At 41.4% G+C, this 20,828-nt stretch overlaps 1 protein-coding gene across 7 annotated transcripts in view; it reads left to right on the top strand.

Moving 5' to 3' along the window:
* Positions 1–20,828, top strand: part of SYTL2 (synaptotagmin like 2) — an 84,153-nt gene that overhangs the window by 42,390 nt on the left and 20,935 nt on the right. For 2 of the 7 annotated variants that reach the window (XM_070749567.1, XM_070749566.1), the window contains exons 5-8: positions 1,027–1,108; positions 4,679–4,781; positions 8,909–9,736; positions 15,341–15,412. In XM_070749567.1, coding sequence (XP_070605668.1) covers positions 1,027–1,108; positions 4,679–4,781; positions 8,909–9,736; positions 15,341–15,412 — 1,085 coding nt within the window. Of the gene's footprint in view, positions 1–1,026; positions 1,109–4,678; positions 4,782–8,887; positions 9,737–15,340; positions 19,295–20,828 lie in introns of all 7 variants that reach the window. The other 5 variants (XM_070749565.1, XM_070749564.1, XM_070749562.1 and 2 more) reach the window with 3 other exon arrangements.

Below are 20,828 nucleotides of genomic sequence, written 5' to 3'. Positions count from 1 at the left end.
CCCCCACAGAGATTAGAACGGCCCCCACCCTCCTTGTCTTTTGCAAATTACTCAAGACCCACCTTTGTCGCCAGGCATGGGGGAGTTAGGATATTCCTTCCCCTAGGCCATTACAAGTTATGTATGGTATGTTTCTGTGTATGTTTGGTTTTTATAATAAGGGTTTTTAGTTGTTTTATTAAATTGGATTGTTACATGTTGGTTTTTATCATTGTTGTTAGCCGCCCCGAGTCTGCAGGAGGGGCGGCATACAAATCCAATAAATAATAATAATAATAATAATAATAATAATAATAATAATAATAATAATAGTAATAATAATAATTCGGGATAGGTTGTATCACCACCCAGAATCCTCAAGGAGTTTGGTGGCCTACAAGTTGAAAGAATAAATAACTAAATAAGAATATCTCCGGGACCGCCTTCTGCCGCACGAATCCCAGCGGCTGATTAGGTCCCACAGAGTTGGCCTTCTCCAGGTCCCGTCGACCAAACAATGTCGGCTGGCGGGGACCCAGGGGAAGAGCCTTCTCTGTGGCGGCCCCGGCCCTCTGGAATTAACTCCCTCCAGAGATTCAAACAGCCCCCACCCTCCTCACCTTCCGTAAAATGCTGAAGACCCCCCTTTGTCGCCAGGCGTGGGGATAATTACCATCTTCTCCCACCCTTTTTTGTTATGTTTTCGGCCTTACTGTATGATGGATTAGGTTGAATGTATATGATTGTATAGTTAGGGATTTTACTATGTTATTAATGTTTTTTAAATTGATTTAATTTTTACTATTGGATTTGTAATGTATTGTATCACTGTTATGTTGTGAGCCGCTCCGAGTCTTTGGAGAGGGGCGGCATACAAATCTAATAAATTATAAACTATAACTATAAACTATAAGTATAACTAAATAACCAAATAACTAACTAAATACGGAGAGGGGCGGCATACAAATCCAATTTTGTCAATATCCCTATTTAAAGGGGTGACACAGACAGGATCTAAGCTTATTTTCTTGCCTTTTTTTTCCTCAGTCCCAAAATGTCCAATGCAGCCTCCAATACATTACAGAAACCTCAGGAAGAATCAAGGAAGCCAGCTCTTTCCCCATCTAAGGTAGGTTTATCATTACTACCCAGGGATGGTCAAGTGCCTATCAGTGGTTCTCAACCTTTCTAATGCCGCGATCCCTTAAAACAGTTCCTCATGTTGTGGTGACCCCCAACCATAAGTCTAGCGCCAATTCTCCCAACAGAGCTTTAAGCTGATTGGCAGGCAGGTCAGAGGGACACCCCCACTGTAAACACCTGATTGGTTGGATTGTAAAAAATATGTTCCAAGGCGCCAGAATAGAAGCTTTAGCTCCGAACGCCATGGGAAATTTGTCTTTTCCCATGGTTTTTGGCGACCTCGGTGAAACGGTCATTCAACTCCCAAAGGGGTCCTAACCCCTAGGTTGAGAACCACTGTCCTAAATGAATGTTTAGAAGATGCAACAATCTCTTATGACCTCACCTGAGTGCCATTGAATGCTTATGCTAATCCTAACTGCATAGCCCTAAATTGATTTTTTTTTTCTATGACTAATTCAGTAACATTTTTAGGTGATCTCAGAATTTTACTAACATTTCCGTAGGGCTTGATTCTGGCTCTTTCATAAGCAGAGTAAAAAAAGACTCATTGTTCTTGAAAGGCATATGGAGGGAAGAAGGGAAGGAAGGAAGGAAGGAGGGAGGGAGGGAAGGAAGGAGGAGGAAAGAAGGGGTGAAAGGAAGGAAGGAGGGAGGGAAGGAAGGAAGGACCGAATGGAGAGAGGGAGGAATGGAAGGAGGGAGGGAAGGAAGAAGGAGTGGATGGAAGGAAGAAGGGAGAAAAGGAAGGAAGGAATGGAGAGAGAGAGGAATGGAGGGAGGAGAAGAAAGGAAGAGGGGAAGGAAGGAAGAAGGGGTGAAAGGAAGGAAGGAGGGAGGGAGGGAGGGAAGGAGGAGGAAAGAAGGGGTGAAAGGAAGGAAGGAGGGAGGGAGGGAAGGAAGGACCGAATGGAGAGAGGGAGGAATGGAAGGAGGGAGGGAAGGAAGAAGGAGTGGATAGAAGGAAGAAGGGAGGAAAGGAAGGAAGGAATGGAGAGAGAGAGGAATGGAGGGAGGAGAAGAAAGGAAGAGGGGAAGGAAGGAAGAAGGGGTGAAAGGAAGGAAGGAAGAAAGGAGGGAGGGAGGGAAGGAGGAAGAAAGAAGGGGTGAAAGGAAGGAAGAAGGGAGGGAAGGAAGGATTGAATGGAGAGAGGGAGGAATGGAGGGAGAGATGGAAGGAAGAAGGGAAGGAAGGAAGGAAGGAAGAAGGAGTGGATGGAAGGAAGAAGGGAGGAAAGGAAGGAAGGAATGGAGAGAGAGGAATGGAGGGAGGAAAGGAAGAAAGGAAGAGGGGAAGGAAGGAAGAAGGGGTGAAAGGAAGGAAGGAAGAAAGGAGGGAGGGAGGGAAGGAAGGAGGAAGAAAGAAGGGGTGAAAGGAAGGAAGAAGGGAGGGAAGGAAGGCCCGAATGGAGAGAGGGAGGAATGGAGGGAGAGATGGAAGGAAGAAGGGAAGGAAGGAAGAAGGAGTGGATGGAAGGAAGAAGGGAGGAAAGGAAGGAAGGAATGGAGAGAGAGAGGAATGGAGGGAGGAGAAGAAAGGAAGAAGGGGTGGAAGGAAGGAAGGAAGGAAGGAAGGAAGAAAAGATCAGGACAAATATAACCTTGCCATCACTTTTTTGTAATTATTTTACTTCTTTTTTAAATAATACCTTGAGATAAATTGTTATAAGAAGCAAATGGCCTTTTCTGAGTAGAGCAGCCTCCAATTCCTTCAATCGAATTGGATTGGTTAAGGAAGTGCCTCTGTTTGTTGAAATTACAGGTTTCATTGGCAGCCAGTACAACTAAGTGATTAGTAACCCCTCATATGTAACCACATAATTTATGAAGTCCATCTAGGTCTTTGGCTAATCCCCCCAAACAAGCTAAAGCTGGTTAAAATGAGGATGTGAGACATAGGATGAGATAACATAGTTGTATGTTAGGTTGGAAAAATACATTTGAAACAAAAGGTGCAAACCACTTTCATATTTTTGCTGAAGAACCAAAATAGAAATCCTCTTATAGTAATTTTGTCTTGTGTATTCGGTTTTTGCTAAAATTTGGTGGTTATGAAGTTGGCTCTCCACAATGCCTTGATTTAATGACATAGTTTAATGGGGGGATCCCTTGAATTTTGGAAAAGTGGAGAGTATGCATTCACTTTCTGTCATGTTATATACCACATCTCGGACATCAACACCCTTGAAAACGTCCAGCTATATTTCACCAGAAGAGCCCTTCACTCCTCCACTCGAAACAGAATATCCTACGAAAATAGACTAACAATCCTGGGTCTAGAAAGCTTAGAACTACGTTGCCCAAAACACGATCTAAGTATTGCCCACAAGATCATATGCTGAAACGTCCTACCGGTCAATGACTACTTCAGCTTCAACCGCAACAACACAAGCGCACGCAACAGATTCAAACTTAATATTAACCGCTCCAAACTTGACTGTAAAAAATATGACTTTAACAATCGAGTTGTCGAAGCGTGGAACTCATTACCGGACTCAATAGTGTCAACCCCTAAACCCCAACATTTCTCCCTTAGACTATCCACGATTGACCTCTCCAGGTTCCTAAGAGGTCAGTAAGGGGCGTACATAAGTGCACTAGTGTGCCTTTCGTCCCCTGTCCAATTCTCTTTCCTTTATCTCATATATCATATATATTTTCTTCCTTTCATATATCTTCTTCTCTATTTTTTACATATTATCTTTATATATATTACTTCATGTCTATTCTCTTCCATATGTATTGTGTATTGGACAAATGAATAAATAAATAAATAAAAATGTTGGAGGACAGACTCAAAGGAATTAATTGCTTCTAGGCTCTGGGATATTCTCATTTTAGAAGTAAATATCAGAGCTAAAAATAGAATTATTTTTATTCCACCATTACAATGCAATTTTTAGTTTCAAATCACGACCAAATGTGACAAATCACCATTCTTTTTCTTCAAACGTTTTGTCCTCTATTAAGATGGATTAACATTCATTATTGTCTCTTTTTACTGCTCTTTAATGCTGGAGCTAAATATTTTATACATCTACATATATAAAAAATATGCCTTTTAATAAAATGCATTAGTTGGAAAAGATGCTATGAGTTTCTGATTTCTTGTTACCATACATTCTTCTTACAATTATTTTCTCTGTATGTTTTCTTAAATTACAATATTTTTAGACTTGATGCAGTCTAGCTGCAAACTTTGAGAAGATATTTATATTATCAATCTCCAGTTTACTGTATTCTGTGAAGGCAATTTTTTATTCCTCTATCAAATGTGGTTTTTTTGCTTTCCAGAATGTATGTCTGAGTTGCACAGCTGTGTAATGCTGGTGTTTAATTTCAATCATGACAAACAGCATCTTTAATGGAAGCAAGTCTTAATGAATGGAGTAAGGTTTATCTTAATTAAAAGGGACTAACAGTCATTCTTGCTTAATACAGTTTTTATCCTTCTAAATGTTGTCAAACCCCTTTGAAGTATAGCCAGTGAAGGGAATTGAGAGCATTTGCCTCTTTCTTTCCATGTTTTTAAACCTTGTAAATTAAACCCTTCCAGCAAAGGAAAAATCCGTTTAATGACTCCATTGGACCTGATGATAATGCAAAAACTGAGCGACCTGAAAAGGGAATGACTGATTCATCGGAAGCAACAGAAGAAGGTGAAGATTTTTTTTTAAAAAAATAGTCTGCACGTTTTTTATAGAATAATCAAAACCTTGAATGAATATTACAGTATGCTTTATTATTATTTATTATTATTATTTATTAAATTTGTATGCCGCCCCTCTCCGTAGACTCGGGGCGGCTCACAACAATAGTGGCAAAACAATGTAATACAAATCTAATAATTTAAACTAAAAACCCATAATTTAAAAACATGCACCCAACACACCATACATAAACAATATAGCCCTGGGGAAGTTATTTCAGTTTCCCCATGCCTGACGGCAGAGGTGGGTTTTAAGGAGTTTAAGAAAGGCAAGGAGGGTGGGGGCAATTCTAATCTCAGGGGGGGAGCTGGTTCCAGAGGGTCGGGGCCGCCACAGAGAAGGCTCTTCCCCTGGGACCCAATGCCAGACGACATTGTTTAGTCGACGGGACCCGGAGAAGGCCAACTCTGTGGGATCTAATCGGTCGCTGAGATTCGTGCGGCAGAAGGCGGTCCCGGATATATTCTGGTCCGGTGCCATGAAAGGCTTTATAGGTCAAAACAAACACTTTGAATTGTGACCGGAAATTGATCGGCAACCCATGCAGACTGCGGAGTGTTGGTGTAACGTGGGCATACTTTGGAAAGCCCATGATTGCTCTCGCAGCTGCATTCATATACACGTTACAATTGTTTAGCAAAGGTATGGTATGGAATTGGGGTGGTGAGGTTTGCAGATAATGGGCAAAATTGCACAGTACAAAATTATATTAAGGCAGCTTCTGTCTCTTTACAATTGTACAAGTTATATGATGTTGTTATTTAGTCAGTGCTTTGCTTATCCAATGCTAATATAGATAGTCCTCAACTTAAGACTGGTCTTTAACACCCATTCTTTTCCAGACCGATCATAATGCATGGCTGGCTAGGGAATTCTGGGAATTGAAGTCCACAAATTTTGAACACTCTAGAAAATGTCCAGAGATACTTTACCAGAAGAGCACTCCACTCCTCCATTCTCAACAGAATACCCTATGCAACTAGACTTACAATCCTAGGTTTAGAAGGCTTAGAACTACATTGCCTTAAACACGATCTAAGCATAGCCCATAAAGTCATATGCTACAAAGTCCTTCCTGTCAACGACTACTTCAGCTTCAACCACAACAACGCATGAGCACATAACAGATACAAACTTAATGTAAACCGCTCCAACCTCGACTGCAGGAAATACGATTTCAGTAACCGAGTATTTGATGCATGGAACTCACTACCTGACTCTGTAGTATCATCACCTAAAACTTTACTCTTAGACTGTCCACAGTTGACCTCTCCCGATTCCTAAGAGGTCAGTAAGGGGCGTGCATAAGTGCACCAGCGTGCCTTCCGTCCCCTGTCCTAATGTTTTCTTTTATTTTTATTAGTACCTTGCATATCAATATTATTATATATAATGTTTCTTCTTATTTTTTCTTATTACTGGTATGTTTATGAATATTATTATATCCTTACATACAGTAATGGGCTACCAACATTTTTACTACCACGCTGTGGGCGTGGCTTATGCATTTTGTTTCAACATTTTCAGTGCAAATTGGTGCTCTGGTTAGAGGTCCATTTTCGCTAACCCACTGCATTCCACCCCCCCCCCCTCGGTCCAAGCAGTAGCCCACCCCTGGTTATCTACTATATACCGCCTTCTGCCGCACGAATCCCAGCGACCAGTTAGGTCCCACAGAGTTGGCCTTCTCTGGTCCCATCGACTAAACAATGTTGTCTGGCGGGACCCAGGGGAAGAGCATTCTCTGTGGCGGCCCCAACCCTTTGGAACCAGCTCCCCCCCAGAGATTAGGATTGCCCCCACCCTCCTTGCCTTTCGTAAATTTCTTAAGACCCACCTCTGCCGTCAGGCACGGGGGAATTGAGACATCTCCCCATGCCTATATATTTTATGCATGGTATGTTTGTGCCTATGTTTTATTTTTAAATAAGGGTTGTTGTTTTTTATTATTATTATTAGATTTGTTACTGTATATTGTTTTTACTGTTGCTGTGAGCCGCCCTGAGTCTACGGAGAGGGGCGGAATAATAATAATAATAATAATAATAATAATAATAATAATAATAATAAAAAGTGTATGTACAAACACACGCATGCACAGCTCTTCTAAAATTATACACATTCAACCTCATTTTCTGCGATAGGAAAAACATACCCAAAGCCCAGAAGGGAAAAAAAGAAGAAAAAACATCAAAATTTTGCTACCGGTATTGTATACCTGACCATACCCATAGGAGCCCATCACTGCTTACATACAGGGGGTGGACAAAAGAATGGAAACACCTTGCAGCTCTTCCGTGGAATCCAGATTTGTGAAGCTCCCTTCGAACAGTTTTTGTGGAAACTGGATTCTGTACGTGTCTATTGAGCTCTGCAGTGATTTTAGGAGCTGCGGTCTTGTGATCCGCTCTAACAATTCGCTTTAGTGTCCGACGGTCTCTCTCAGACAACTTCGACTTTCGACCAGACCTGTGCTTGGCTGAGGACGTTTTCCCTTCTCTTTCAACAGCAGTCATGACTTTTGAGACATGACCTCTTGAAACGCCAAACATTCGGGCACTTTCTGTTACACTAGCGCCTGCCATCCGAGCACCAACAATTTGGCCTCTTTGAAAGTCTGAGAGGTCTGCCATTCCTAAAAGGTTATAACCAATTTCATTAAATTTCTGTAAAAAAAAAAAAGTTAGTTTTAAAAAACATATCAAATAACAGAATTAAAAAAACATTAAAATATGTCGAGTTTTGATTGATTTGAACCTGTTCAAACATTATGATGCCAAAAAGTCAAGTGTTTCCATTTTTATGTCCACCCCTAGTATCTCCAATTATGTACTTGACGAAATAAATAAATTAAAATTAAATAAATAAGTGGCCAAATATCTGCAGTTTGCTTATAAACCTTTCATTGTATGTCTCTCTCTCTCTCTCTCTCTCTCTCTCTCTCTCTCTCTCTGCCTCCCTCTCTCTTTCATTCTCTTCCTCTTTGTCTTCCTCTTCCTGTGTGTATGTGTCTTGTTTTACATCTCCACCCCATGTCCAGTCAATGAAGCAGTGGAAGTGATGTGCCGGTGCCTGGAGGCTGTTGGGGCCTGGATGGGTATCAACAAACTCAAACTCAACCCAGACAAGACGGAGTGGCTGTGGGTCTTGCCTCCCAAGGACAATTCCATCTGTCCATCCATTACCCTGGGGGGGGGGGAACTACTGACCCCCTCAGAGAGGGTTCGCAACTTGGGCGTCCTCCTCGATCCACAGCTGACATTGGCACATCATCTTTCGGCTGTGGCGAGGAGGGCGTTTGCCCAGGTTCGCCTGGTGCACCAGTTGTGGCCCTATTTGGACAGGGAGTCACTGCTCACAGTCACTCATGCCCTCATCACCTCGAGGTTCGATTACTGCAACGCTCTCTACATGGGGCTACCTTTGAAAAGTGTTCGTGCAGAACGCAGCCGCGAGAGCCATCGTGGGGCTTCCAAGATTTGCCCATGTTTCCTCAACATTCCGTGGCTTGCATTGGCTGCCGATCAGTTTCCGGTCACAATTCAAAGTGTTGCTCATGTCCTTTAAAGCCCTACATGGCTTTGGACCAGACTACCTCCGGAACCGCCTGCTACCGCATGAATCCCAGCGACTGATAAGGTCCCACAGAGTTGGCCTTCTCCAGGTCCTGTCGACTTCGTTTGGCGGGCCCCAGGGGAAGAGCCTTTTCTGTGGCGGCCCCAGCCCTCTGCAACCAACTCCCCCCAGAGATTAGAATTGCCCCACCCTCCTTGTCTTTCGTAACCTAAAGAGTCATTTATACCGCCAGGCATGCGGGAGTTCAGATATTCCTTCCCCCTAGGCCATTACAAGTTATGCATGGTATGTTTGTGTGTATATTTGGTTTTATAATAAGGGTTTTTAGTTGTTTTATTATTGGATTGTCACATGCTGTTTTTATCATTGTTGTTAGCCGCCCCGAGTCTACGGAGAGGGGCGGCATACAAATCCAATAAATTATTATTATTATTATTATTATTATTATTATTATTATTATTATTATTATTATTTTGCAGTCACTCTGTTGCCTTCCGTAGAAAACCAACCCGGAGAAAATTTATTGAACTACAGCGGATCAGAAGCATCCGAGCAATCTTCTTCAGAATTCAGGCAGGCAGGAAAACTGCCCGTCCCAAAAGCCAGGAAGAACGTCCACAAGACCTCCGATGTCAGCTTGCAGAGCAAAGACTCCTTACCCAGAGCACAGAGAAGGATCAAGCAAGTCAATGGCCAAGGAAGGCCGCCCAAGAGCATCCTCAAACGAAGCTCCAGCTCAAGCTCCACGGATTCCGAAGTCTTGCGTCTTAGTCAAACCTTGGAGCCGCCAAACAAAAGTGGGTCACCAACCTCCACCATCCTTGAAGACGTTGCGGAGAAGAGCCCTCCACCCGGACAAGACTATTCTCAAAACTCACTGGAAAGACTAAAGCAGGTCAGGTTCTCCTCCAGCGTCAATAAGAATGAACGTCGACCAAAACTTGACCTGCAGGAGGGCAAAGAAATTGGAGAATTCAATTTGTTAGACACCAACTCTGTTAAGACCGATGAGAATGAGGTCAATTCTTTAGACCGTCCATCTTTTCCAGCAACGTCAGGACATTCTTATTCTCCGGTTTTAGATGGACAGGTGAAGGATGGACAAGACTCTCAAGGAGGGGAAATACCTTCAGGTTCCTACAGCTTTAATGACTCAGATATGCCACGATTGGTGAAAAGTCCTCCTCCCACTGAAGTTTCACTTCCAGAGGAACCATCCAGCAAGATGGTCCCAAGCACCATGGACAATGAAACTGTTCCAATTGTGTCCCAGCCCAAAACTAAGTTGGTGAATCCTGAGCCATGTGATACCACACAACCCAGCACTGGTAAGAAATAAAAGAATAGAATAGAATTCTTTTTTATTATTATTATTTTTATTTTACAAATGTGACATACAAGACAAAGGAAAAAAACATACATAAAAACATATATATACAACATTTGGGAAATGAAAATTTCCCCACCTTTTTTGGGGGGGATATTTGATCATATTAATATTTTGCATATTAATATTTTGCATATTTGATCATATTAATATTTTGCATATTAATTTTTGAATTCTTTTATTTGACGTGTTGTTTTGCATAAATTTTTATTTATTTATTTCTGTTAGCCAATCATAAAATTTTGCCCATGTTTTATAGTAATCTGATTCTTCTTTTCCCTCTAATCTTTTGGATAGCCTGTTCATCTCCGCACAGTCTAGTATTTTTTTAATTATTATGTTTTCTTCCGATATTTTATCTGTTTTCCACTGTTGGGCATATACTATTCTGGCAGCTGTTAGTATATGTATAACTAGGTATCCTACATCTTTTTCTATTTTTTTATTAAAAATACCCAATAAATATAATTCTGGGTTTTTTTCAATTTCTTCATTTGCTATTTCTTTTAACCAATTTGTTATTTTATTCCAAAACTTTTTTTTCCTGTGCATGTCCACCATTGGTGGTAGAACGTGCCTCTTTCTTTTTTACACTTCCAACATATTGGAGAGGTTTTTGGGAACATTTTTGCAAGTCTTTCTGGCGATAGGTGCCACCTGTAGAACATTTTTAATTGGTTTTCCCTGAATGCAGTTGATCTTGAATTCTTTATTGGCCAAGTGTGATTGGACACACAAGGGATTTGTCTTGGTGCAGATGTTCTCAGTGTACATAAAAGAAAAAGATACATTTGTCAAATAATCATGTGGTACAACACTTAATGATTGTCACAGGGGTCAAATAAGCAATGAAGAAACAATCAATATTAATAAAAATCTTAAGGATACAAGCAACAAATTACAGTAATACAGTCCTAAGTGGGAGGAAAATGATGATAGGAATGATGAGAAAAAACTAGTAGAAATAGAAGTGCAGACTTAGTAAAAGGTTTGGCAGTGTTGAGGGAATTATTTGTTTAGTAGAGTGATGGCATTCGGGAAAAAACTGTTCTTGTGTCTAGTTGTCTTGGTGTGCAGTGCTCTGTAGCGATGTTTTGAGGCTAGGAGTTGAAAAAGTTTGTGTCCAGGATGCGAGGGGTCATTAAATATGTTCACCACCCTCTTTTTGACTTGTGCAGTATACAGGTCCTCAATGGAAGGCAGGTTGGCAGCAATTGTTTTTTCCTGCAGTTCTGATTCTCCTCTGAAGTCTGTGTCGGTCTTGTTGGGTTGCAGAACCAAACCAGACAGTTATAGAGGTGCAGATGATAGAAAGCCAATGAGAAAGCCAATGACAACAACAGCTAGCCAAATTGTCACCTATCTCCAGTCTTGTTTTTAAGAATACAGGTAGTCCTTGATTTACAACATATTCATTCATTCATTTATTTAGTCCAATACAAATTGAAAGTTAAGGAGAATAAAGCGTGTAGTAGTAAATATCAGGGAAGGGATAGAAGAAGAGACATGAGAATAGAATACATCAATGAAGAGTAGAGGAAGGATATATGGATGGGAGAAAAGATATATAAAATATAGGAGAGACAATTGGACAGGGGACGGAAGGCACACTAGTGCACTTATGCTCTCCCCTTACTGACCTCTAAGGAATCTGGAGAAGTCAACCGTGGAAAGTCTAAGGGAAAAGTGTTGGGGGTTGGGGGTTGATACCACGGAGTCTGGTAATGAGTTCCACGCTTCAACAACTCGGTTTAGTGACTGCTCAAATGGTACTGGGATAGCAAAGGTGGATAGAGAAAAAATCTTTTCTCTATCACACAATACTAGGACAAAGTTCATAGGTAGGAAAGTGAGGGAAATATTTCTTCACCCAGAGGGCTATTGGTTTACGGAATTCACTTCCAGAAGAGGTTGTGACAGCTGTCAGTCTGGCTAGCTTCAAGGCAGGATTAAACAGATTCATGGATGCCGAGTGTGTCGGTGGTTATTGAAACGGATGTCCAAGTGCCGCCTCTATGTTGGTTGAGGCAGGCAGGATTCCCTTGAGTACCATTTGTTGGGGGTCAGGGGAAAGGGAGGGTCTTTCCTTCTCTTTCTGCTTAAGATCCCATGTACAACTGGTGGGCCACTGGGTGTCACAATGCTGGACTCGATGGGCTTTGGCCTGATTCAGCAGGGCTCTTCTTATGTATGTTCTTACTGCAAAAAAGTGACATGACTGTTTTCACATTTAAGATCATTGCAGCATCCCCGTTATCATGTGATCAAAATTTGGATATACCATATTTTACAGAGTATAAACGCACTGGAGTATAAGACACACCTTAGTTTTGGGGAAGGAAAAGAGGGAAAAAATAATCTGCCTATCAAGTCCAAAGACAGGCTACAAGAATGGTGGAAGGTCTTAAGCAGAAAACATATCAGGAAAGACTTAATGAACTCAATCTATAGAGTCTGGAGGACAGAAGGAAAAGGGGGGATATGATCGAAACATTTAAATATGTTAAAGGGTTAAATAAGATCCAGGAGGGAAGTGTTTTTAATAGGAAAGTGAACACAAGAACAAGGGAACACAATCTGAAGTTACCGTAGTTGGGGGAAAGATCAGAAGCAACATGAGAAAATATTATTTTACTGAAAGAGTAGTAGATCTTTGGAACAAACTTCCAGCAGACGTGGTAGATAAATCCACAGTAACTGAATTTAAACATGCCTGGGATAAACATATATCCATCCTAAGATAAAATACAGAAAATAGTATAAGGGCAGACTACATGGACCATGAGGTCTTTTTCTGCCGTCAGACTTCAATGTTTCTATTGTTCTAAGTATTCATCTGGCTAGTCTGGTCAACTTCAGCATATTAGTTTGCTGGTTTTGAGCTCACGTGCTTGGAGGTAAAAAAAACAGGTTGGGGATAAAAAACAGTTTCTAAAACACTTCACTTCTCTTTGTCTTCAGAGAGATTAGCAGGCTGTTCAAGAATTTCTACCAATACCAGTGTTCTGGGAGAAGTGAAATAAAAATGCAGGACACGGAATGAAAACAAATAATACGTGAATATCTTAAAATCCACCGATTATGCAGTTGGACATCCTATGCAATAATTAAACTACAAATTGAAATGATTGGCTGATGTAAAAATCCTATAAATTGGACAACGCGTTTTAAAATTAGTTTTAAAAATACAAGCAGATGTCCGGCAATGTTTTGGGAAGTATTTGGCAAATTGGAAAAGTGCCATCAAAGATAGCCACTTTTCTAATTCAAAACACACCACCTAAAAATGAAATAGCAGAGGTGGGCAATGATGGCCCATTTATAACTTGTGGACTTCAATTTCCAGGGCCTGACTATTTACGGGGCCGTCTCCGGCCACATAGCTCCCAGAGTCCCATTAGATCGCACAGAATCGGCCTCCTCCAGGTCCCGTCAACTAAACAATGTAGGTTGGCGGGACTGCGGGGAAGGGCCTTTTCTGTTGCTGCCCCGGCTCCATGGAACCAACTCCCCCCCAACCCCCCTGATGTTCGCATTGCTCCCACTCTACTGGCTTTTCGAATAGCTGTTAAAACCTGGTTTTGTCGACAGGCCTGGGGGCCGTGAACCTAGCACCAGACATGCCCGAATTCATGTTTGTTTGGTATGTATCCCAGCGGCCGATTAGGTCCCACAGAGTTGGCCTTCTCCATGTCCCGTCGACAAAACAATGCCGTCTGACAGGACCCAGGGGAAAGAGCCTTCTCTGTGGTGGGCCCAGCCCTCTGGAATCAACTCCCTCTGGAGATTTGAATTCCCTCTACCCTCCTCGCCTTCCGTAAAATGTTCAAGACTCACCTTTGCTGCCAGGCGTGGGGGGAGATTAATCTTCCCCACCTCCTTTTTTTGCTGACCTTTATGTTTATGCTCAGTCGGACTCAGTGTGTATGATTGTGTAGCAGATAGGTTTTTATAACAATGTATTTTAAATTAGTTTTTTAAAGTTTTTAACATTAGATTTGTATTTATATTGTATTGCTGTTATGTTGTGAGCCTCCCAGAGTCTTCGGAGAGGGGCGGCATACAAATCTAATTAATAATAATAATAATAATAATAATAATAATAATAATAATAATAATTATTATTATTATTATTATTACTATTACTATTACTATTATTACTATTAACATTATTATTTATTATTATTATTATTATTATTATTATTATTAGTAGTAGTAGTATTGTTATTATTATGTAGTTAGATTGATTTGGTTTTTTTTAATGAGTTATTAGGGTTATGGGGTTTTAATTATTATCATTATTTGACTTCTTTTTATTGTATTATTATATTGTTTTTTATTGTTGAAAGCTGCCCCGAGTCCTACGGGATTAGATTGCATAGAAATTGAATAAATTAAATTAATTAAATTCCTGAGCCAACATGGCAGGCTCAGGAATTCTGGGAGTTGAAGTCCACAAGTCATAAAAAGGCCATATTCTGTTTCTCCGAAAATAAGTCACCCCCGAAAGTAAGACATAGGAGAGGTTTTGTAGAATTGCCTAATATAAGGCATCCCCCGAAAGTCAGACATAGGAGAACAGAGCATATATAACATATATTTGAAGAAAGTGTGATTGTTGTACATGGAAATAATGGTACGGTAGTAGTAAGAAATTCTTGATAGGATTCACAGCTTGTCTGATTATGCTGGTTTGTGATGACATCTACTGTACAGTATATAATAAATGTTCAATTATTTTGTTCAGCAATAAATGTGAATTCTTCTTCATTGAAAAAAAATAAGACATCCCTTGAAAATAAGACGTAGCACATATTTGGGAGCAAAAATTAATATAAGATGCTGTCTTATTTTTGGGGAAACAGGGTATTTCCCCACCCCTGGTAGGTACAGGGGGTGGACAAAAAAATGAAAACACCTTGCAATTCTTCCATGGAATCCAGATTTGTGAAGCTCCCTTCGAACAGTTTTTGTAGAAACTGGGTTCTGTACATGTCTACTGAGCTCTGCAGTGATTTTAGGAGCTGCGGTCTTGCGATCCGCTCTAACAATTCGCTTTAGAGTCTGACCGTCTCTCTCAGACAACTTTGACTTTCGACCAGACCTGGGCTTGGCTGAAAACGTTTTCCCTTCTCTTTCAAAAGCAGTCATGACTTTTGAGACCTGACCTCTTAAAATACCAAACATTCGGGCACTTTCTGTTACACTAGCGCCTGCCATTTGAGCACCAACAATTCGGCCTCTTTGAAAGTCTGAGAGGTCTGCCATTTCTAGAAGGTTATAACCAATTTCCTTAAATTAAAAAAAGTTAGTTTTAAAAAACATATCAAATAACAGAATTTTTTAAAAAATCAACATTAAAATATGTCCAGTTTTGATTGATTTGAACATGTTCAAACATTATGATGCCAAAAAGTCAAGTTTTTCCATTTTTTTGTCCACCCCTGTAGATAATCAGGCAGCTGGAAATCAATTAATTGGGGAAGCTACCATTTTTTTTTTTAAAAAAATGTTTCTCAAGAAATATTGGCTGTGTCTCTTGTAGGCCAGGAGTTGCGCTTGGCTGAGGCAGAGGACGCCATCTTGCCAAAGTCCGGCCTTGCAGACCCTGAACAAGGTAAGCCTGCTCTTGTTGTGGGTCAGAGTGTTGATAAACGTGCTGCCGAAAGCCTGAAGGCCGCTGACGAATCCATATTCAAAGTGTTAGACTGGTTCAAAAGAAGTTCCAGCGCTTCTGACAAAGAAACAGTTTTGACCACCTCTCAGGGAGGGCCCCTTGTGGAGGAGGTGGACACTCCGAAGTCGGTAGAACGGCCCGAAGTTGGAGAAAATAAGGGGTCAAATTCAAATCCGTTAAATCTGAAATCCTCTCAAAGAGGAGAGTCAACGAGCAGAGGTTTAAAGTTCCACGATGGCATAAAGCAACCGGGACAATTATCATTTTCGGAAAACGAACGTCCGAGGGGTGTGGTCCTAGGAGACCAAGCTCCTTTGAATCAAAGCGGAGAAAACGAGAACGCAACTTCTCGCAACGTCCACATCGCTAAGAGAATCCATTTCCAGAAAGATCAGACCCAGGGCAAGATGGGCGAAAGTACCCTACAGGACATATGTGAAGATGCCCTTGAAGATAAAACATTCGTGGATTTGAAGAGCTCTGACGCTTCTCTCAGAAGTGGAAAAGAAAAGGGACTCCAGATATACACAGATGGAGAGAGAGATGTTAAATCTTTCTTGGAAGAAGAAAACGTTGAGCGTCAATCTGGAGAAACTCCAAAAGATCCTAAAGGAAAGGACTGCCGTTTGGTAGACGCTGAAAATATCGCCCAGGCCAACAATAGAAGTAACCTGGTCCTGCAACAACACGAGTTAAGACAACCAACCAAGATGGGAGATGAGAAAAGAGTCAAGGATATGAAGGCTTTCTGGGAAGGCGGGAAAGAACTTGGAAATAAGGACCTTCTTACAAATGAAAATATGTCTAATTATACAAAGGAATACGACAGGCTAAAAAGAGTGAGCGGATCTTCTGGGTATGTAACCAGTGAATCCGACCATGAACAAAGCAAATATAACTTAGTTACCTTCAGAAAAGTTGAACTAAGTGAGGAGGATTCTGAGATGGAAGGTGACGATGTTAAGTTTCCAAGAACAAGCGGGCCCATCGCGGGGGATAAATCTATGGAAAGCCAAGACATTAATATAACTAATGAAGTGCTTTCAAAGGATCGGAAAAACGCTAACGTGACGGGATTGTTGACTGCGAGCAATTTGCAGCCAAGTTACAAAGAGGTGGTATCTTCTAAAGAAGGTCAGAAGACCAAAGTGACTGCTGTAGAAAAAGTCACTATACCACCCGCTCTTAAGCCAAAGTCTCCTTTTACGATTCATTCCCTGAAAGAAAAAATGGATGAAGAATCGAGGTCTCAAATGCTGAATCCTTCCCAATTTCAGAGCCTGAAAAACTTTTGGGACACGGGGACGAAATCACAGAGCAAAACGGATGAGACGACCCCACAGAAGCCCAATAAGAGTAGCCCTGGAGGTCCCACGAAAGGGTTACAAGAAAGAATTGGAAGTAGCCGAGCCATTTTGGATGATGGAAGATCTGGTTTTCCTCTCCAAGAAGAGGAAACGAGACCTGCTGCTAAGATTTCACACCAAAGTCCTTTAGCTAAACCCATGTTTTCCCCACCAGCAACTACAGAACCCATGTGTTTAGATTATGTTCCACTAAGGGATTCTGGCCCTGTGCTCCCAGGGAAGGAAGACACAGGAATAAAATTTGTTTCACCAGAAATACAGCAGGACATTGCTCACAGTAGTTTCCAACCAACAGCGTCGGTTGAAGAGTTACCAAAGTCCTCTTGCCCACCAATGCACGACAAAGGGATTCCACATGTAGAGCTGGTAGGAAAGGATCCAGTGGCTCCCAATGACCAGATCCAAGGGCCTAGTTTTGTCCTTCCAGACACAGATGGAAAAACTGGACTTAAAACAAGTGAGGTGGTGGAGGTTGTCAATAGGACTTTGGTCCCAGGAAAAGCTGCAGCTGCTGACACTTTTAATATGAGTTTGGAGAAGTTGCTCAAGGAGACATCTGATCTACGGGCCTCTCTCAGGCATCATGTAATAAGGGATGTCTCTGAGCCAGCAGATCCTACATCGGAAAAAAGTGATTTTTTTAATAAGGTGAGGGAGCGCAGCCACCATCCTTATCCCAGCAATCCAAAAGAGATTCGAGTGGGTTCTCAAACAGAAGGAACGGTTCAAAAACGTGACTCGCTCCAAACTCCGCCTGGGGAATTCGCAACCACTGTGGGAAGTTTGCCTAGACCATTGGAAGAATTAACCCCTGTGCCAATGAAAGTCCTCAAGAAAGAGGATAGGCAAATGTACTTAAATGACAATCCTGCTTGGGAAAAGAACCTGTTGGTTCCATCGCTGGAGCTGATACAACCTGATATCTGTGGGGCAGCTCAGAATAGACTAGACTGTCCTCAAGATGAAGTTTTTGAGACGGTATCCAAAGATGACGTCTCACCAAGCAGAGAATGCGGCGATTTGAATGCCAAACTGATCCGTCTTTTGAAAGAATCGGCAACGTGGCCCAGTACAGAGGACGTTGTGAAAATACTGTTTGATGATATCCCTAAAGACAATCAGCAAAACTCCAGTCAACAGATGAATGAAAAGGAAGACTTGGCTTCGCCCCAAACGTCCAGTCATTTGCAAGAGACAGCGGGTGAGATTGTTGGAGGAAGGAAAGCTACAAACAAAGATGACCACGTGAAGATTGTCACGCAAGAGGGCACAACGGAAGCGACTAAAGAATTCGCAGAGCATAAGGAGAGAATCCAGGGAGAATTAGCTGGGGAGCAGCCTCTGGACGAGACGGAAACAGCTGTGAAAACTATTAAACCCAAATCGTGCGACCAGGTAGCATTTCGAGCCAATTTAAAACGAATACTTAACGAAGATTCGACAGTGTTACTTGGAGACATAGAAGTCCCTAAACTTACACAATCCACATTAAAGCCTGATCCGTCTGCGAGCTCAGTTTGTGCCAAAGATATATTCGATATCCAGGAAGTAATTGAATCAGTAGAAAAATCAACTGTTCCTTCTAATTCTAGAGAGGTTGAATTCAAAGCCCGTTTCCAAACATTGCTCAAGGAAAACTATGAAATCTTATCACATGGCCAGAAAATCACAGAGAGCAGCAATGAGATGCAAATAAGTGAAAAGTCCACTGAAAACAGAGGTTTTATCAGCCAACAAGGAACAGACTGGGTTCAAGAAGACAATGAAACTGCAAATAGGATTAGCGTACCATCAAGATTTCAACAAAGTGAATTTAATTCTGGTTTACAGAAATTACTTAGGGAAGCTGCTCAGGCGCCACCTTCTCAACATTTAAACCTTCCTCGAGAAGAAACCGTCGTGAAATCGGTTGCTCCAGCAAAAGACGACCGGGTATTAAAATCCAATTTAGAAAAATTAATTTGGGAACATTCTGAATCTGCTTCTCAGCCACCCACAGTCCATTGCAAGAAAGTCACCGGTGATTCAACGGCTGATTTAGAGGAACGAAAGTTACCTGTGCAAATGTCAAGATTGACGGAAGCGGCGTTGAGTGATTATCGCAGCGAACTTAAGATCCCACTTACAGAGGAGGCCTCCAAGCAAGCTGACGGAGGAGTAAAGATTCCCGAGAACATGGCCTTCCAAAAAGTAATCCATCTTAACTTAGCATCTTCAGAAAGCCCACATCTGGAAAAAGATAAGGAATTTCCTTCCGATAAGACGGAGGACAGACGTATACAAGAACATGGATTGCAAAGATCGAGTACCCCCATCTATGGAAGTCCTCTCCAAGCCAAGGAATTGGAGCTTCATCATATTGCCCCTCTAGTTGATGATGGCAGTGCCAAGAATTGGGAGTCAGATTTTTCAGAGGAAAATAAATCCATTCCAGGAAGTCAAAGAGATCCAATATGTGAGCATTTAAATTTTATTTTATTCTTATCTGGGTCTGTTTTATAAAGGTGGTTAGAAAGCCATTTGGAAGCTGCACACTCATTTTGCACACACACACACACCGCCCCAAAGCAAAGATGTCCAGATTTATGTCCAGATGTCCAGATTTATGATTCAGGGGTCATGTTTCCTCCTTTGCACTGAATTAAAAAAATGTTTATGTATTTTTGCAGTAGGTCCAGAACATCGGGCAAAAATTTGTGCAGGAATCTAATTGATGCTCTTCCTTTGGTCCAATTGGTTAGGAGTCAGGAATGATAGCATATATTTTGGATATTTTTTTTTAAAAAAATGATTTCTTTATACCTGCCAGATATAAGTTTGGATTATTCTCCTACTAGATTAATTGCAAGGGACATCATCAATATTGTACACAACCTCTTCCCTTTGACCGCACAAATTGATGGGAATTCTAAACAGCCACTTTTTCAAAGTTCATTTTAAACCCTCAATTTAGCAAATTGAGACTATTTCACAAGAGGAAGACAAAGGTTTATCCATATATTGCTTTTCCATCAGTTGGAGGACTTTGCTTAAATAGTTTTGAGTTAAATGTGCTCCATTATTAGTCTTAAATGTGCCCGACAAAGTAAATTTGGGATATGCACCTAGATTTTATTCCAAACCATCTTGCACAGTTAGAAACCAGTGCAATACAATTTTATACTTTTTCAGCAATTCCTTCCGCACCCTTTTTAATATATTTGGACCACTGAGGTTGTTTGCGGAAATTCCTCCTGATCTGAACGAATGAGGAGAAACTTAAAAGACTTTCTTAAGTTCAGAAGGAATGGTCTTAAGAAAGTTTAAAGAAACTTGAGGAATTTCTTCAGATCAGAATGAATGAGGAGAAACTTAAGGGGAAAACTTTCTAACAGGGAGAATAAGTAACCAGTGGAACAGCTTGCCTTCGGAAGATGGCGGTGCTCCATCATTGGACGTTTTAAAAAGAGACTAGACAACAACTTGTCGGAAATGATACAGGGCAGTGATAGGAGAACCTGTTGTTACAGTATATGACACCCGACTCTGTTTTGTTTATTTTTACGTGAATGGACCGCCCTTTGCTTGTAGCACTGCTGCGGTGTCCTTTTTCGTAAAAATAACAATGTTTATTTTTATGTGAAGACCTCCCTTTGAAGGAGCTGGGGAATCCCTCCCACGAAGAGATTCCAGGGGCGGAGCTTTGACATCACCGGCAGGTTGCTAAGGACGCCAAGGTGATCACTTCCTGGATTCCATGGAATCCAGGAAGTGATCACCTTGGCGTCCTTAGCAACCTGCCAGTGACGTCAAAGCTCCGCCCCTGAAATCTCTTCGTGGGAGGGATTCCCTGTTCGGGTTCGGTTCGGGTTTGGCTGAATTTTATGTAAAGTTCGGCCGAACTTGCCGAACCCGAACACCGTTGGGCTTGCCTATCACTAATTATATTTTGTGAGCTGCCCCAAGTCCTCAGAGAAGGATGGCATACAAGTCTAATAAATAATAATAAT

This window comes from Erythrolamprus reginae, chromosome 4 (assembly GCF_031021105.1).
Source record: "Erythrolamprus reginae isolate rEryReg1 chromosome 4, rEryReg1.hap1, whole genome shotgun sequence".
Lineage (NCBI taxonomy): Eukaryota > Metazoa > Chordata > Lepidosauria > Squamata > Dipsadidae > Erythrolamprus > Erythrolamprus reginae.
The sequence above is the reverse complement of the archived record's forward strand: the minus strand, read 5'-3'. Positions and strand labels throughout refer to the sequence as shown.